Source organism: Labrus mixtus, chromosome 20, assembly GCF_963584025.1.
Source record: "Labrus mixtus chromosome 20, fLabMix1.1, whole genome shotgun sequence".
Lineage (NCBI taxonomy): Eukaryota > Metazoa > Chordata > Actinopteri > Labriformes > Labridae > Labrus > Labrus mixtus.
Window position 1 is genome coordinate 6,643,615 of NC_083631.1, and position 18,347 is coordinate 6,661,961.

General features: G+C 42.3%; 1 protein-coding gene across 1 annotated transcript in view; it reads right to left on the reverse strand.

Moving 5' to 3' along the window:
• Positions 1-1,325: 1,325 nt before the first annotated feature.
• The window catches only part of fam20ca (FAM20C golgi associated secretory pathway kinase a), a 38,593-nt gene continuing 21,571 nt past the window's right edge, over positions 1,326-18,347 (reverse strand). The window contains exons 4-10 of the mRNA XM_061065424.1: positions 7,765-7,857; positions 4,962-5,077; positions 4,103-4,283; positions 3,895-4,004; positions 3,709-3,790; positions 3,483-3,542; positions 1,326-2,346 (exon numbers count right to left, since the gene is read on the reverse strand). Of these exons, the coding sequence (XP_060921407.1) occupies positions 2,091-2,346; positions 3,483-3,542; positions 3,709-3,790; positions 3,895-4,004; positions 4,103-4,283; positions 4,962-5,077; positions 7,765-7,857 (898 nt within the window). The 3' untranslated portion in view covers positions 1,326-2,090. The remainder of the gene's footprint in view (positions 2,347-3,482; positions 3,543-3,708; positions 3,791-3,894; positions 4,005-4,102; positions 4,284-4,961; positions 5,078-7,764; positions 7,858-18,347) is intronic.

Genomic DNA, 18,347 nt, shown 5'->3' on the forward strand with positions numbered 1-18,347 from the left:
TGCCTCACATTTTACATAAAAGGTAAATCAGGCAGTTCAGATGTTTTATTAAGCTACAGAATAACACTGTTAGCTAACTGTCTTACTATTGATTTTATTTATACTGTAAAATAGTGATATTCAGTTTCAGGCAGAGCTTAGACTTACTCTGAAATTTGTATTTGACAAGTTATGAGGCTAAGATGTAAAGTGACCAGCTTTGACTCACCTCTGATGGTGCAATGGTTTCATCTTAAGAGCCTTGATAATGTATTTGTGAAATGTGAAATTCAACTAAACCAGAAGGACTGCCTAATCTGCATTAGAAAAGACTACTTAACATAATTTGACATGTTGAAATTTGTCTGTTATGGATTGTCCATGACTTTGAGCTCCAGCTGTGTGTTGTGAATTGCACAGGTTAGTAGTGTTGGAGTGTGATTGAGTCAGTCACAGCTTCATAATGAACGCTATCTTTGTTATGTGGTTCTCTGGGGTTGTCCCTGCTGTTGAGTCGACACACCGTAATAAAAAGGAAACACTCACCTCTGTCCAGTCTCATGAAGGAGAAAGAGACGTGTCACAAAGAGACGTTTGTGCTCACTTTTGCTTTTATTGCACACTTGAATCATTTAGTAAACAGATCTTCACAGTAACAATGCGATAGCAGAAAACAGAAGCAAATCACTGTGCGGTGAAGCTCGTTCGGTCTTCAATGTATTTATAGGTATTTACACTGAAAATATGAAACCAGTGCCCAAGGTTATCCCTGCGGAGGGACGAGGCATTGTCACCTCTAAAAGCACTTCTCACTCTGAAGTCCAGCCTTTGTAGCTTTACACTGTTTGTAGCTCTATGAATCCTGTCCACACTGAAAAACCAAAAAAACATTCAAGTACTGTAATTCTGTCATTGCACAGGTACCAGGTTAGCCAGTGCACAGGACTCTCAGGAGGGGAAACTGCATGGCACCACTTCTACAACGTTAAGTCCAGAAGTAAGTGTTGTTTTCCAACCATCTGAATGTGAAAATAGTACCCAGAGAGGAATGTCTATTAAACCGTATCCAAATACTAAGATACCTAAAGTAAATATTTCCCCAAAAAAAGCAAAAAAAAGATAATCTAGAACTTATTGAAAACACTCCCACTCCCAATAAATAGTCACTTAGACATGATAAAAATGAATCAACATACAAACTGTAGCTTTTTTTTGCATCGCGTACATCGACAGCTGTAAATGTTCCAGACCTGGGTGTCAACATGATAGTGCATTTAAAGAACACAAACCAGTACACTGCTCTCTAGTCTTTGTATGTAGAGTTTTTTTGGTTTGGAAAATCAGATTTTTAGATTTTTTGTTGTTGTTGTTGTTGTTGTTGTTGTTGTTGTTGTTGTTGTTGTTGTTATACTGCACGTAGAGCCAGCTAGACTTGCAGGAGGGACGGAGGAGGAAAAAAAAAGAATAAGGCAAAGTGAAGGTGCTGTTTGGAGTACAACATTGATTAACAGATTTATGCAGTTCAGATATGTGGTAACATGTTCACTCAGACTTCTCCATGTCTGAGCTGAAACAAAAAAGCTTATAAAGATCAACAGAACACACTGTTTGAAATATCTCCTGGTTGTACATTTTTTCTGCTGATTGTAGAAGTTGAAAACCGAAGAACCGAGACAGGTCGTACAAAAAAGAAAAGAAAACATCTTCCAACACAATTTGTGAACCTTTTTATACATTTTGGAAAACTGCTAATAAAGCTTATTGTCTGACCATGTGGTGCCCAGTCAGTGTAGGTTCTCATTTGGTTATGTACTAATATAATAAAACACATAAAACAAAACCCTCTGACAGAGACAAACTGAACACAGCAGTGGCTCTTTAATGTCTCAAACAACATCTGTTTCTAAGAAGTCTCTCTTCATATCTGTGGACAGTTTCTTCTATACCAACAAAAAATAAAAGCAGGTTCCTTAGAGGCAATAATGGCAAGTCTTGGAATTCACTGAATTCAGCTTGATATCAGAAGAGGGGCTTTTCCCCCATTGGACCAACAGCCACAGACGTCCATGTTTTTTTTTCTTCTTCATGTGTTCCTCTGGTTTGCGCCCTCACTACCTGTGGCCCGGGCTCCTGTGGGTGGCTGTGTCGACTAGATCTTCCTCCACCACGTTAACGTGACCTTCTTTCTCTATGCAGCCCGCCAGGACCTGCAGCACCAGCCGGAGCCTGCGGTCCATGGCCTGGAGGTGAGGCTGGATGAGGATGGGGGTCAGTTTGTCTCGGAGCAGAGACTCCTCCATCAGCGAGCTCAGCTTGTACTCCTCTTTGGCCAACAGCTGGAGGCGCAGGTAGGTGGACTTCCTCAATCTGGAGATGAGGGGACAAAAGATTTGTATTATAAAACTTTAACTCTCTATATTCTAAATTTGATGATGAAATGATGAGTGAATAAAATCTAACAGGTAACATCATTCAGGAAGAATCATCTTGTAGTTAAGGCGTCCAGAGCTCGATTTAAGAAGCCTTAAAGGCTTTATATGCAATTTTTTGATCCAGCAGATGTCGCCCTTGAGCACCAGCATGAAACCAAAACAACTTGCAGTGCATTGTTGTGTTAGCATGCTAATGCTAGCAATCTTTATTATGCTCGTATCTTCACACTGCATGTAAATTTACCTGAAATGAGCGTGATCTAGAAACACAGTTAAGCAGTGAGTACAGTATGTTATTCTTCTTTTCTCTAGTCCCTCAATTAAACAACTTTTATATGCAAGGGGAGGAGCCGGCCGGCTGTCCGGGCGATGTAAACAAAGTGAAGATAGGACTCTGAAAACTCTGAAAACATCACAGACAGTGGGACTCGGGTGTTACACCCATTGTAGACAGTCATGACTCTGAGTTATTTTCAGAGGATATACTTGATATGTATTATATATAGCGCATATAAAGCCTTTAAGGCGTCCAGAGGTCGAGTTAAGAAGCCTTAATGTAGCAGTAAACTAAATCTCTCATGACAGCTTGTTTACAAGACTGAATTAGTTAATTTAACCTCTTCGGACTCTTCAGTTATCTACAGTGTATACACTTTGTTTTGATGGGACTTATTTGTTTTATTTTAGGGCCTTTATTGTAAAGACGGGTACTTTATAGAGGTGGATATCAGGCAGAGAGAGAGAGAGGTGAATGCCATGCGTGTAAGGAGCCACAGGTTGGATTCGAGCCCCGGCAGCCCCCTTGGAGGAGTATATCCTCTGTACGTGTGAGTGCACTAACCACTAGGCTACCTGCGGCCCCAGGTTTATCTTTAAGCGTTTTAATGCACTTGTTAACCTGAAGACAGTCAGTTGCACCTGATTCTAGTTTGGGGGGTTTCATAGTAAGTAAGTAAGAAAAGTTTATTTATGGAGCACTTTTAGCAGACAAAGGTCACAAAGCAACAAAAAACAACAACAGCATACATACAATAAAGACAAGAACAAATGAGTAAGTCATCAAAGTCTGACCTGCAGCACTGGCTAAGAGGCACCAGGATGGACAGCTCGTCATGGGAGTGTTTTCCAAACCTGCAACAGGACGGAGAAAGATAGAAAACTAAAGGAGGTGTCACTAAAACACAATCTATGCTGGAGTTACATTATGTTACAGACATATAACACTGTGTGAGATGATTCACTCATATGAATTCAACATTTTCATTATAGGAGATCAAAAACCTTTGACCGTCTTTACCCTCTTCCGTTGTCCAGGTGAATTATGAACGTGTCATTTCCAAACTTCTCGAATGTCTCATAATGATGTCGATCCATGTTACCTGAACGAGGAGACGTCGTAGTGGAGAGAACAAAAGAATTGTGTTTAATTATAACTATATAATAATAACCTGTTTGTTACGGTGATGTCATCATCCACTCTTACCCATTAGGAAGTCAAAGATGGTCATATCCATGACGTCCAGCAGTCGAGTGCCTCGGTCGTACGGAGGCGTCTGCTTCACCTCGTCACAGTAATCCTGGTCAACCTCCCATCTGAGATTTCATGCAAAAAAACATGAATAAGTATAATATACAGAAATCATAAAATGTGGAGGTAAAGTATTGCTTTTTCGTTGTTGTCATAGTCTTACTCTGCTTTCTTGCGTTTGTGGTAGGAGCGTCTCCAGGGGTTCCTCCAGGTCTTACGTTTGGCCAGGTTTAAATCTGGCAGGAAGGCCGCGAGTGAGCCTTCGATCTGGTCCGGTTTGCCACACAGAGCGTGCTCGGTGGAGCAGTAGTATGAGCACTCGCCGTAGAAGCAGACGTTATTGGCTAAGGAGAGAAAGAATGTCTGATTTAGATTTAAAATGGAAGAACAGGCGGAGGTTTGGCACATATTCTTTCTTAATCTGAATTAGGAAAGCAAATATGAAGACTGAGGAGGAAATGAAAACTTGAACAGAGAAAGAGGGCTGTGTTTCCATGGTTATGAGAACTGACTCAGCAGATATTAGACGTAAGAAACACACCTTCTTAATTTGTCTCTTTAAACTGCATGAGTATTATGTAAGATGTAAAATCTTCAACGTAATGTTCACCAATGATACGTTTACAAATTGACCCTTTCTCAGAATGATGCTAAAGTTTCCTCCTCACGTTAATCCTGGAATATCTTCATATGTTGTTGTCTGGGTTAAATTGCAACAGTGTTCACAATAAAGATGTTATTGATGTTTATTAACATTGCTTTAATTGGATTTTTTGTTCATTTAGTTTTATCTTAATAAGAAGGTTGTGTTAGATTTTTTCAGAATTAGCTGGCCTACAGTGCCACCTTGTGGACACTTCATCACACATCACACATCATCCACTTCAAACATCACTCAGTTTACTTGAAGCTGAAGCCAGTGATGTGCGCTTGTTTTTCTTCTCACTCCAAACAGGAAGAGTGACGCAGCCAAGGAGCTGTATCACTGTGCCAAGCTGCACAAGCTGGCAGAGTGTCTCTACCTGGTGAGATGAAGAAGGTCCTCCACAGCTTTTTATCACGTGTCACGTCTCTGATCTCCCTCGTCATGTTGACAAGCCGTCCTGCCACCGGGGGAACCCTCCGGAAGTCCAGGATCCTACAGAGAAAGAGGACGAGGAAGGCAGTAGTTAAGTTTAGTGAAAAATCCACTTCATGAGAAGTTCTGCAAACATACAGTTACATTAAAGCCGGCATATTAGCAAAATGGAAAGTAAAACACAGTAATTGCACAATTAATTTGACTCCAAATAGATGCAGCTTCAGGTCGACCTCCAACTCAGTCTTTGATGGTGCACCAGGTGGGACAAATTTCCATCAACAGCGTCTTCAGCCAACCTTGAACCAGATCGTTTCAAACCACACAAACTGTAGAAACTAAGAGAGTACTTCCGCCCCTTTTCATACAATATTCCCTTTGCATACAAATCCTCATGCAGAGAAAATGTAATGGTAAGCATTTACACCACATTTTAGAATTCAGATGAAGAGGAAACACCGGGGAGAAGAGACGAACATGGATGTCTACAAATCCAAAACAGAGGCTGGAGCGTTAGACTTTTATCCCCTGGAGGTGAACTCTCCTGATAATGTGCTTTCCTGCTAATATTAACTCTCTATTATTAACACTCATCACTTGTGCATCCACAAAATACCTGGATGAACTCCGCAGCAACTACTAGTATACTTATTTTGTGGGCTTTTTCTGCCTTTCTGTAGAGACAGGACGGAGGACCGAGTCAGGAACTGGAGAGCGAGAAAGTGGGGAAAGGTGCCACAGCTTGGACCCGAAACCCAGGTTGTCCGCCTGGAGGCTGGTGGAGTAGTAACCACTACTCCACCAGCGACCCGTAGCAGTATATTTGTCATTGTAAGATTTTGATTCTCTGAATAAAGAAAGCTCCCAAAAAAGAGAGGCACCACAATACTTTCCTCCCAAGTGTTTCCATAACAACCTGTCAGTGCAAGACTTATTCTGCAATTCCAGCTCTCGTAAATCTTATGATTCATCATCCTTACATTGCTTCCCATCAGCGTTTGTGATGGGCATCCTAAACATATTGACATCCAGCATGGAAACAAAGACTGAAAGGTTTGTGTTTGCCTGCCTCGCCCTGCTTCCCCCCCCCCCCCCCACACACACACTTTAACCCAAACCTATTATAGCTCTTTTTCTAAATATAAATGTTCTGTTTGCTTCACTCTGCTCAGATTCTTTCTCCACCTGCTGCCTGCCTCACTCATTCTTATCCTCTGATGGCAGCACACTATACCTATTCAGCCCCTCTTCAGGCGGCCTCTCTGTGGGTTTGCTGTCCAAATGACCCAGAACATTCAGACTAAATCTAAGCCTCCTGGGAGCACACACACACACACACACACACACACACACACACACACACACACACACACACACACAGGTGAGTGTGAAACTTTAGCCTATAGAGGACACTATACATGGTCAGCAAACTGCACCGTCATGTCTGGCCGTGGTGACAAAGGAGCACCTGTGTGAGTGCGTTCACATGTGTGGGGTTTCCCTGAATGAACCCTCATGACTCTCAACAGATGGTAATATAAAGCAAAGGCACAGAGGAGAGGATTAACACAGCGCCTGAAATATCAAAGTCATTACTGGAAGGCAGTGATTCTCCCTCTTCACTTCAGTCTCTAGGGTATTTTTGTACATTTCAGCACAGTTGTCTGGAATAACAGATCTATCTACACAAAGTTTGAGTCGATATGAAGCTATAAATGAGTTAGGGAAACTGGACTTTAATTTGTCGCTCTTAAACCATCGCCTGGTAGTAATGACATTTCCTGTTTGGCTTCATCTTCCTGCCCACGCAAACACATGCATCTGAGGTCACCAAACACAGGCCAAGCTCAGACTACAGGAGGTTAAATATCCTGGATGAATTAAACATCTGGTTGCATGAAACACAAGAGGAGACATGTTCTCTGAAGACCTGAAAATGATGGCCCTTTACTCACTGCAGGATAATGTTAGAACGACCATCACACGTGACCTCACAGAGGCAGACGTAAACTCAGCAGAGCGGGGAAGTTTTGAGAAAAAGTATTTACAGTTGCATGTAAACAACTTCACCACCCCTCTCTCTCCGTCTCGCTGTCATTGTTTGTTGCCATCCTGCTCGGAAAGTACCAACCTAATAATCCAGGGTTTAACTTCTAAATGTCAAACATGTTGATGTTATCGGGGCAGCTACGATGGGTCTGCGGCCGTTTTTAGAGGTTTGAGATTACATCTGTAAAACGTTCACATAACCGAATAATCTGGGCTCAACATCAGCAGGAAGCAGGGGCACAAACCAGATCCCTTCCTGATTGTCAGGAGGTAGGAATCAATCTGACTTCTGGCCTATGACAGCATGCACACATTTAATCATCCTCCCCAGAATCCCAAACGATCAGATTTGACTCCTCTTAACGCTCCTCTGTTGAGAGTTTTTTTTTTTTAACCTTGTCTGCTGAAATCTGCTGAGTAAAAGGATCACGAGGGAATCATTATACTCAGCTTCAAGTAAAGATGATCTGAGCGCTCTGTGTGTTATCTAATCCCTCGTGTACCAAATCCCATTCACATTTTCACACTCTTTAAGTGCATTACCGGCGGCACACCTCCGGTTTCTAAATGGTTGTCCTGTCTGTGTGAACGAACCTGGGTGACCTCTTACAGACTGAAGGATGATTGGAAAAATAGCCCTGTGAAGGGAAAACCGACGAGTCACAGAGAAATCTCAACACAACAGAGTAAAAACTCACCTGTCCAAGTGAAACGCAGCAATCTCAGCATTGTGCCTCTCGAAGTCGGAGAAGTAGAAGAAGTCTGGAGGGGTTTCCTGCTCTCGGGTCTGCCTGAAAGATAAGAGTACAGAAAACATCAGCAGGGTGATTATTTGATGAAGAGCATCCCATTCTTTGTAATTGAAAAGCTCTTATATTTCTTTATAAACATCCTAAAGAGGAAAAGATCTGTTACAACCGGGGATGAAGATGTGGATTCTGCTCGTCTCCCAGACTCAGGTGACAAAGACATTATAACTTTAATCAAAATAAAAGCTTTAATTAACGTCAGTGTTTCTGTATTTCCGATGTTCCCCTTCTTTTGATTTGAGATATTTCTGTTCCTGTCTTATGCAAATCTGCTCGGCTTTCATCAGCTTTTGTTTTCGTCTCCTGCAGGGTGGAACTCATCTCGGCGCCCGCATCCCTTTTCTGGGACAGCGGCTGACGCACGAGACCAAAGCCTGTGTGGACACGGCTGCTGAAGGGGAAGCTGGATGAGATTCTTGCTCACATCCTGAAGTTCCTTCCAGCGATCACGCTCACACAAACAGACATCATAGAGATGTGAAGCACTGCCAGCCGAGCCATGGATCTGAGTCAGGAACTGCTAGAAGCCTCTTTGTGTCTGTCTGTCTGGCAGTGGGATATTATCCCTCCACACTTTCTTTCCACCGACAAACACACACACACACCTGGCATTAACCTGCTGCAGCTGCTCTGCTTGCACACAAACACACACATGCAGACTCTCCAACATGCTGCCACTTGCTCCCCCTCACCCCCCCTCACCCCCCCTCCTGTTCTGTCTTCAGTGCAGATTGGACTTTAAGGTGGAGGGTTGTTTTAGTTTTCCTCCCTCCATCTCTCTCGATTGTCTCGACAATTTAAACCACTGAAAATAACCCATCCGCTTCTTCACTGACGTGTCGGGGAAGCAGCCATTTACCCCAAAAATCAATCCCTGCTTTTGTAATCCCTTCTTCTTTTCTCATCCACAGCCGGGAAGGAACAAATGGTGTTTCTAATTTCAGGGCACTAGACGGCAAAAGAAAAGCTGTAGATAAAGAGGGCAGGTAGTTTCAAAGGTGACCTTTACAAGCTGGAGCGCTCATTGCACCTGAGACGCACATCGTTATCAGTCAAATATGTCTCTATCAAAGCACCTTATCGTGTAGAGATTATCAGCGCTGCTAAAAAAAAAAAGGCAAAGAAGCACAAAAAGAAGCGACCACTGAGGGGGGAAATGGAGGCTTTTCTTCTTTGTGATTTAGGCATGAGTTGTGCATAATAACAGTTTGCACTTCAATAACTCTGCACAGAAAATCAGAAAGAGAGAGAGAGAGGCAGTCAAACGTTGAAGGTTTGTTTTTATCAGGAGAACTTCAGAGGAACAAGGTTTCTAGTCAGTTCCCTTAATGATGCTTTTCACCCAAATGTATTCCACCGTATATGACCCCCCCCCCCCCCCCCCCCCCCTCCGCTAGATTTCAATTTCCATCGTGCAAAATGTGTAACGGAAACCTGACTGATGGGTATAACTGGCTTTGTTTTCCGTGGTCACTAAGATGTAAGAAATTAAACTTCCTGTCACGGTAACAGATTTTAAAACTTTGATCCGATTCTAGTAAAAATAAGACCACTGATTCCTGTTTCAATACCACAGCGACAGAAATGAAAGTCCTGGGCAGGTGTAACTTCTTGTTTTTATATTACAAAAAAATTGCAGGCTAATTCCTGCACACTGGATAAATTGCACATTGCCAAGGGATTGTGCAATTTATCCAGTGTGCAGGAATTTGCCTGCAATCCTTTTTGGATTTATTCCTCTCCTACACCTGTCTCAAGTTTTTTTTTTAAAGCTTCTGTATATTTCGATTCTATCAATCATTAAACTAACAGAGAATTTGTCGTTAAAAAACACGTAGTATAGACAAGTATCAAGGTATCGACTTTTTTGAAAACCTTAGGACAAAATCACTTTGTCAGAGGAACACTCACACAGCCTTCATGTGATAAAAAAAAGACCAAGTAAGTGAGGTGGAGGCTACAGCAAACATACTGTAGTTCAGCAGAATCTGTGTGTGTAGGTGTGTGTGTGTGTGTGTGAGAAGTGATGAAGCTGAACTGCTTGCCTCTGTGGACTCTGTTTGTGCTGACTCGGCAGTTTTAATACTCTTTCATGAGCTTAGACCTGCACAGTGGAGGGTTATATTAGAGAGACGGGAGAGAGGAGGGGGGGGGGGGGGGGGGGGGGGGGGACATACCAACAGCTGTGGCCCAGACTCTGCAGACACACTCCACGTTTCTCTCTCTCTCTCACACACACACACACACACACACACACACACACACACACACACACACACACACACACACACACACTGATACATAGACACACAAGCTGCCAAGAGTAAGAAGCTATGACACAAGTAAATTCATTTGTGTTACCAACAGAAAGAGGGCAGCAAAGACAAACCCTTATAAAAAAAACTTAATACAAAGGGCGCCACTATTTCACCTTTCAGAATGAGAAGAAAATGACCCTCTCTCTTCACATGATCATGCTGACTGATAGATGTATGATACTGTATGAGTAAGGCTGCCCCCTAATGGTCTACAAGTGTTAGTTAATTAGAATAAAGCAGAAAACACAACAACCTTAAAATCACTCTGAAGCTGCACGTTGTCTGTATTCTATGTGACTGTTAAAGCTTTCTGCTATGATATCTTCTGATAGAGTGCCAGATTTTTAAACTTCAACATGATACTAGTACAAATCAAGTAATGTCAACATCTGTTTCAATACCACAGAAAGACAAATAAAAGTCCTAGACACTCAAAATTGGGTTGTCAAAAATTGAAGGCATACTCCTGCTCCATGCCTTAATTGCATAACATACAAATTACAAAATGTCAGTTCTGAAACAGCACATTGAAACATGTAGTTATGCATTTTAGACAGCGTTTTGGTTAAAAATGTGATTGACATTCTGACGATTTTTAAAGCTTTGGTACTTTTTCACACTATTTATCATTAAAATAATTAAAACATGCAGTGTCGAAAAGTATTTTAAATTTATTGCAATCTTATATACATGTGACGTAGTCCGGCATACTTCAGAAAGACTCCTAGAGCAGTTTTGTATTTTTATATGATGTAGCACAGTGTTACTAATGTTACTTTTCCTTTGGTTTTAATCCTGAATAAATATAGAAGATTCAAATGAACGTTCAAATTCAAATGTGCATAAAATAGTGGAGAAGGAAAACAATCGTCATAATAAAAATAATAACGCATTTTATTTGTAGTGCACTTTTCATCTAAAAACTAAACCTTCAGTCGGGGCAGCCTTTGACTCCCGCTGCATTAATACTGTAAAGGCATCCCGCTGATTCACTGTAGACAAAGAGGGAGAGAGAGAGAGAGGGTGCACAGGAGATCTGTCATCTACTGGTAATCCACTGCAGATTTCAACCCCCTACTGACAAGCACTTTGTCTCTGTCTGACTCTCTGTCCTGTTTGTGTGTGTGTGTGTGTGTGTGTGTGTGTGTGTGTGTGTGTGTGTCAGTGTGTGTGTGTGTGTGTGTGTGTGTGTGTGTGTGTGTGTGTGTGTGTGTGTGTGTGTGTGTGTGTGTGTGCGTGTGTGTGTTTGTGCATTGCTACCAGATCTGATTATACAGTATAAAACTCACATTTGGACCTGAACACACACAAATGAAAAGATCTGACCGTTCAGCATTCAGTCATCCTGGAGCCATGTTTCTGTGAAGCATCACGATGTACTCATACAAGAAGTTCAGAGGCAGAGCTTTTGATTTACCAGTTCAGTTAGGTTACGGTGCTGCCAAATGAAATTCCCTTTCGCCAGCCTGACCCCACTTGACACCAATTATCAAGCATCCTGCAGCGGCTCTCCTCCACTTCTCCTCCTCCTCCGTTTTCTTTTCAATCTTTCCATTTGCACCCTTGTCAATGTTTGCATCCCATCTCAGCCATTCCCTTCTCCCCCCCCCCATATTTTCCTTTTCTTTTCTCCACCTCTGTATTTTTCTATCACAACCCAATAAAAAGACAACATATTTGCCTTTCAAAAAAACTAATTTAACCAACGAATGTATCATTTCCCAACCCTCTTAACGTGTTTTTCAAGGAGTGTCACTACAGTTGAATCATCTGCAGTAGAAATAGTACGGCTGATTGTACGACTATGAGGGTTTTGGCTCATTCAGGACATTGGTGTGTAAGTGGCACCTTGTCGCGCACCCTCACGTCTCTCAAGGTGACAGACAGGTGAAAGGATGGAGGACGAGATAAAAGATAGTGAGATAAAACCCTTTCAGTCTGCTGATTTGTGTCAGAGGATGCTCGTCTGTCAGCAGCGTCACATGCAGACTTATCAGAACACAAGCAAAGACTGTCAAGGCTATGTGTGTGTCATAACATCTGCAAACAGCTGTAGATATATTTTGTGTGTATATCTGTCTCTGTCTGTCCGCCTCTTTATTTCCCTCAATGCATGCCGCTTTTTTTTTTTTTCTCCCCCGCTTCCTCCAGCAGTGGTATCGCAGAGAGGGATCTAAGATTCGGCCCCGGGGCCCCGAGGTAGTCGTCTAGATTGAATTTCAAATCAATGTTACACAAGTTGTGTTCTAGTGCTCAGCTATTTTCAACACACAGGGGTGAGGCATCGCCGGGAGGGAGAAGGCAAAGTTATCCGCCTGTGTGGGAAGCAGTATGGGCGATATTAACATAAGAATGCTGGGAAGAAGACGTGACTCGACGAAGATGGATGAGGGCCCCGAGTCCGTGCTTCAATTTCAAAGTTATTAGATACCCATGGGGTCGGAGAGAGTGGGGAATTAATATGAAGACTGAGTGAGACTATCAGTGATCAGATCTCTGCAGCGTTTCAGAATTCAGTATGTGGGAGTGCGGAGGTGCAGAAATGTGTGTTTTGATCTTTTAGACGCTTGAGCTGCTCCGGGGGTCATGTCGTTTTATTAATGATCTCCTTTAAAGAAATGATTCATTAAACTATGACATACTTTATACATTAAACATCTGAATCCATTATGAGGGACATTCATTATAGATTATATACTTGAAGGGATTCTGCCTTTATGTGTGAGAAACTTTTCACCATGATAAGGGATATATCTCAGCTCTCATTGGCTGGAAGCTGTGGTAACCTTGGTAACTGCATGATATAGTGGAAGAACAATGGAAGACGAGCTTGTTAGCGGTTTAAAAAAAGGACCAGAAGGTTAAGACAGCCAGAGTGAGGCTGAGTCTTCTCTGTACGGATGCCCGGAAGGTCAAAACGCTGCAAAATCTTACCGTACAAAGCATAAAAAAAATGCAAATCATATCATACAACTCAACATGTTTTGGTGATATAACACAACTCTGAACTTTGGGATCAACTGATGGTGTGAGGAGAATAGGGGGGGCTAAATCGTAGATTTCCATAAAGTTACAGAAGGGTTAGCTACGAGAGAGAGCCGATGAAGGTCTGTGCAAATGTGACCAAAACTTATATCCACTGTATTTTTCTAGATGATTTTGGGGGCTTTTTTTTTTTTTTTTTACCTTAATTTTGTTCAACAGAAGATGGACAGGAAATGTGGGGGGAGAGGGCAGGGGATGAAATGCACCATAAGCATCAGGATCGGTCGTTGAACGGTGTGACGAGGACTATAGCCTCTGCACATGGGGCGCCTGCTCCAGGAACTGAGCCAAAACCAGCGGCCTCACAAAATCTGTGTTTGCATCTGTTACGATGGCCGGTGCTTACCGCCATTTCTATCTCTGATTTGCCGCTTTGCATTGTGGGAAACAGTACGTGAGAGAGACTGGTCTTACCAATTCTGTACTACATCTGGATATTTTTGGCAAACTGCATATCTTGCATTTGTTTGCATATGCATTTTGGTCAAATCGGTACTACTAGTACAGTAGGAGGTTTCAAAACAGCCATACACTTGAATGTGCTTATTATACAAACACTTTTTTTTAATTTAACATTACTCACCCAAAAAGTTTGCATCATTCCTGAGGCATTATGAACATATTCAATGAATGTGCTCCCTCATAAATCATGCACAAAGTCTCTTCTGTAACGTTTTTTAAACCTGCATCAGTTCAAGGTTTTCTTTTCCCATTTCATGGAGCACTGCTATCCTTCAAGGCACCTTATCGCCACTACTTGTACATTTCCATGACCTTTAAAGTTGACAAAAACGAGTGTAACCTTGCTCCACTTCTTCAGGATGTGCATCATCATGTCTGTTTTGGTAGAGCATTGCAATACAACTAATGAAGGGGCCGTCGAATACTCCACGAGGCAGAGCTCAGGAAACTCTCAAAGTGCACGAGCTGAGTTGATGAAAAGTTGAAACAAACAGACCTTCAAAAGAAAATCCTTACTCATAAATGTGTATGTGTTACAGGATGTTAGAAAGAAAGGGTATTGATCCTTAAAGGCGAGTTTAGCCAGACTTTTCTACAGTGTTCTGCTCTCCATCTTCCAGATATCTCATTCAGTTTAATCTCACATATTCCTCCTCTCCCAATTATCCTCTGTTCCCTCTCTGTCTCTGTCTCTGTGACCTTCTGGCCGTAATAAAACCTGCAGGCTGAAACTGAAGCCTTGAGTTTGGAATCCAAATGCGCGGCTTTGAGGGGGGGGGATAAGAAGCCGAGGGCTAGGTCACTATCTGTGACCACCAGAGCGCTCTGGCAACCCTTGAGATAGATGACAGAAATCCTCAGAACTACCGTAAATTGTGTCTGTGAGTGGGCGAGCGAGACAGAGAGAGAGAGCGAGAGAGAGGGAGAGAGAGAGAGAGCCGTATCCAAGTGTCTCATCTGGCCAGATGGCTGGGAGTCCCTGTCTGTATGTGTCAGGGATCAAGCCATGGCTTATGGGCCTGCAAAGCCCCGCTGCTCTGTGACTACCCTCTGTGTGTTCAGTTTAACAAGACACACTACACAGGGACACAAAATGAAACGCACCAAATACTGTAAGACCAGAGACAGGATGGGTCAGGAATCAGGAATAAAACAGGAGCTCAACCTCTGAAAACAAATATAAACGATAGGATCTCGGTCAAAAAAAATCGACTGAGTGATTGAAACCCACATTAAAGCCACGCGGGGGATTAGTGCACTTTAACAGAACTGAGCTTCATGAATACAAAATGAGTTGGTTGCAATCTTGGTGCTCAAGTTCTCTCCTCTTGTTTAAGTCTGAAAGTATTCTCCTCGAGGGGAAGAAGGATTTCTTTTTAATTCTAAATTCAATGACTGACAGCTCTCTCTTATCAGCCTCGTTGATTGATATCTTTCATTCAAACATGTTCATAAAACATGAATACATACTTTAAGCATTTAGACCTTTTTCACAACTTACAGCTAAGGGTCACCTTCCAACATTGACTCAATAACACTGTGGATTTATAATATGATTTCCCCATGTTGCAGCTCCACTGTGCAGGCTGAATCCCTCACCCTCTGTCTCTGTGCTCCACATTTCTCTCAGAGCTATTTCTGAAACGTCTGCGAGATTTCTTAATTTATATATTTTTTCTGCTGGCCCTAATTGACTGGTGTGTCATATTCATCTGTGTTCCCGTGGGCATGTCGCTCCATAGAGCTCGGTGTTCAAAGGCCTGAAATCACCGCAAAGACCCGAATAAAGCTGCAGGATTAGATCTTTTGGGATCCCTTCCCCTACAATCATCTCAACGTGATCCCAGAGTCAGGAGCACGCACGGAACACGTTTAAAAAAAAATCTTATTAGTTTCACTGCTTATTTTCACATTTGAACACAGCATCACTTTGGAGCATGTTTCCATGTCAAAATAAACTCCAACGCTTTCTGATGTCAGCGGGCCAAAACATTTGATGACTCAACTGCTTTTCAGTTGCATTTCATTCACTCATAAAATATTCCAAGTGCATATCTTCGGTATAACAACAGCTTAAAGAGGACATATTATAACCCTTTTCTAACTTTGTAAAACAGTGAAAAACAATGAAACATTCTGTGATGTGCTTTGGTCAGAATATAACATATAACAAAATATAGTAAATATAACAAATCCTCAAGCACCAGAGGAGGTTTGTGACCCTGTATAAACCAGCTCTCTCAGAACGCTCCGTTTTGGTGCGTGTGTCTCTTTAAATGCAATGAGCCCCCTGAGTTTTCCCAGTAGACATCACTCCTCTGTAGCGAGAATAAATATGGCGGATCTGCGCAAAAGTTTTGTTCTAGGCTGGAGGTGGAGTCCATGGGTGGAGATACCAGGGGAGGGGAGGGTATTTTTTTTTTTTTTTTTTACCAGAATCCAGCTTGTGATGAAACGGAGCATTTGTCTTGGTGTTGTAAGACTTATGCAGACCACAAACAAAGGACTGGATGGGTTTATTTCACATTTTGTGGGTCGGTAGACACTCAGGTTACCCAAATATATGTTCACAAACACTGTAGAAGTGGATATGTCCCCTTTAACATCTAACATTTCCTAACTGCTACAGAGGTTGGAAAACACAGATTGTTGTGTTTAGTGGTGACGGGGATAGTTTAGTTTTATTGACATTGAAACCATTTTAGAGACTTCTTCTCAATCCAAATCTTTACCAGCATCACTGTCGACACTTTTCTCTGCGCGCACCACTTGACTTCTGTCTTCCTTGCACGTTTACATCACGTGCCTGTGCTGATTATTCAGCTGCTTAGACGACGTGTAACCGCTGAATCAATTCATATATTAATGACGAGTTTAACTGACAAGTCATTCTGGTGCTTACTGAAAAAAGGCAGACGGGGGGCCGACAGGTAGCGACGGAGCTGATCTCCTTAGTGTGTCAGGGCCTTAAGTCAAATAACAAAGAGTACAGACTGGACCTGCTCTTTTTGTAAAGTGTCAAGAGATAACATCTGTTATAGAACGGCACTATACAGATAATGATTGATTGACTGATATGACCTGAAAAAAAAGCTTTCATTGAATACAAAAAAACCCTGCAGATTGTGATGCATGCTAAGTGCTTTTACTGTAGGTTAATTCAGTGGAATAATACCGCTGTTATCATGTAGGTACGCTGAGTGTTTCCTAAGGGGATTATATATTCTTATAAGTACCTAAAGGATCCGACAGGTTTTTATGGTAACCCTTCTTTCAGTCTTTCTCTGTCTCCCCTGCACCGTCATCCACAACAAACACAACACACACACATCAGTTGATCCGCAACAATCAGAAGCGTTCCAGCAACACAGAGCCGCACTCGGTCATATTTACATATCCATCCACAGAGGATTAACTGTTTTTCAATAGCACAAGTCTGAGACAATCCCCTTCGCTGGGTGCGCGCTTTGTGACAGGCTTTGCACAGAATTTGAACTATGAATTATGCAGAACAAACACAAAACATGAAGGGTATTCCTGGGTCAACAGCGATTAGATGTCAAAAATTCAAAAGCTTGAGGATGTTCAGAGCAATAAGCTTCAAAATGTGGCAGAGTTTGTGGATGGATGCTGCAATACAGACAGAATCTGATCTCTCCTGCAGCTTTCCTCTTGTTGCATCTTGAAGAGTTTTTTCAAGGCCGACCACCTGTTCTGAAAAAAATCACCAATACTTTTGATAGCTACAACAAACAGAACACCCTACCCATACCATCCACCATAAAGTGAGGCGTGTAAAGACGCCTTTGGAAAATGCTTCTGGATTATTTCCCTCCCCTCGACCACAGATATTAAACCTCACAACCTGAAGTCTTACAGAGAGCAGTCATGATAGGATAGAGAGGAAGGCACTAATACACATGACAAGGGCCGAACAGTCCCTCTGTATACTAGTCTAGCAGGAAATTCCTCCAGAAAGCCTCAAACAGTTGTTTCTATCCCTCACAGATCCAGAGCTGCACAGGAGGGAGGGACTGACGCTTCAAAAGACCTACAGCTAGATAGCAGTCAAATAATGTGGGAAAAAGGAGAAGAAAGCATCCAGCTTGATACATCTGGTCTTAAGGAGGCAACAAGAGATCAGAGAAGGCAGAAATTATTTCCATAAAATAAAAATAAAATTGGATCGCTCTCCCCCTGTAGAGATCAATGGGGATTTTTAGAGCTTTACCTGTGTGTGTGTGTGTGTGTGTGTGTGTGTGTGTGTGTGTGTGTGTGTGAAGGGTTTTTCTATCTGCCTGCTCACAAAATCAATGGGCATTACCACAAGTCTTCATCTCACAGGGACTGACTGGCAAGTGCTGGTGTTCAGCATGACATGTAAGCTGAAGCCTGATGAGAGGAGGGAGGAAAAAAAATCCCAGACCGAAGCGCATCAGTAAAGTGCAGGGCTGGCAAAAAAGTAGTCCCTCCACTCATTGAAGAGGATTAGGGGGAAGGATACAGAGAGGAACTACGCTTAAGGATATATGTCTCAGACAGTGTGAATTCCCTTTCATCTGCAACAGGGAGTATTAAGTATTAGCACGGATGCTTTCATGTCTTAAGGCTGGAAGCATAGACTGTATGATAATGGATCCATGAGTT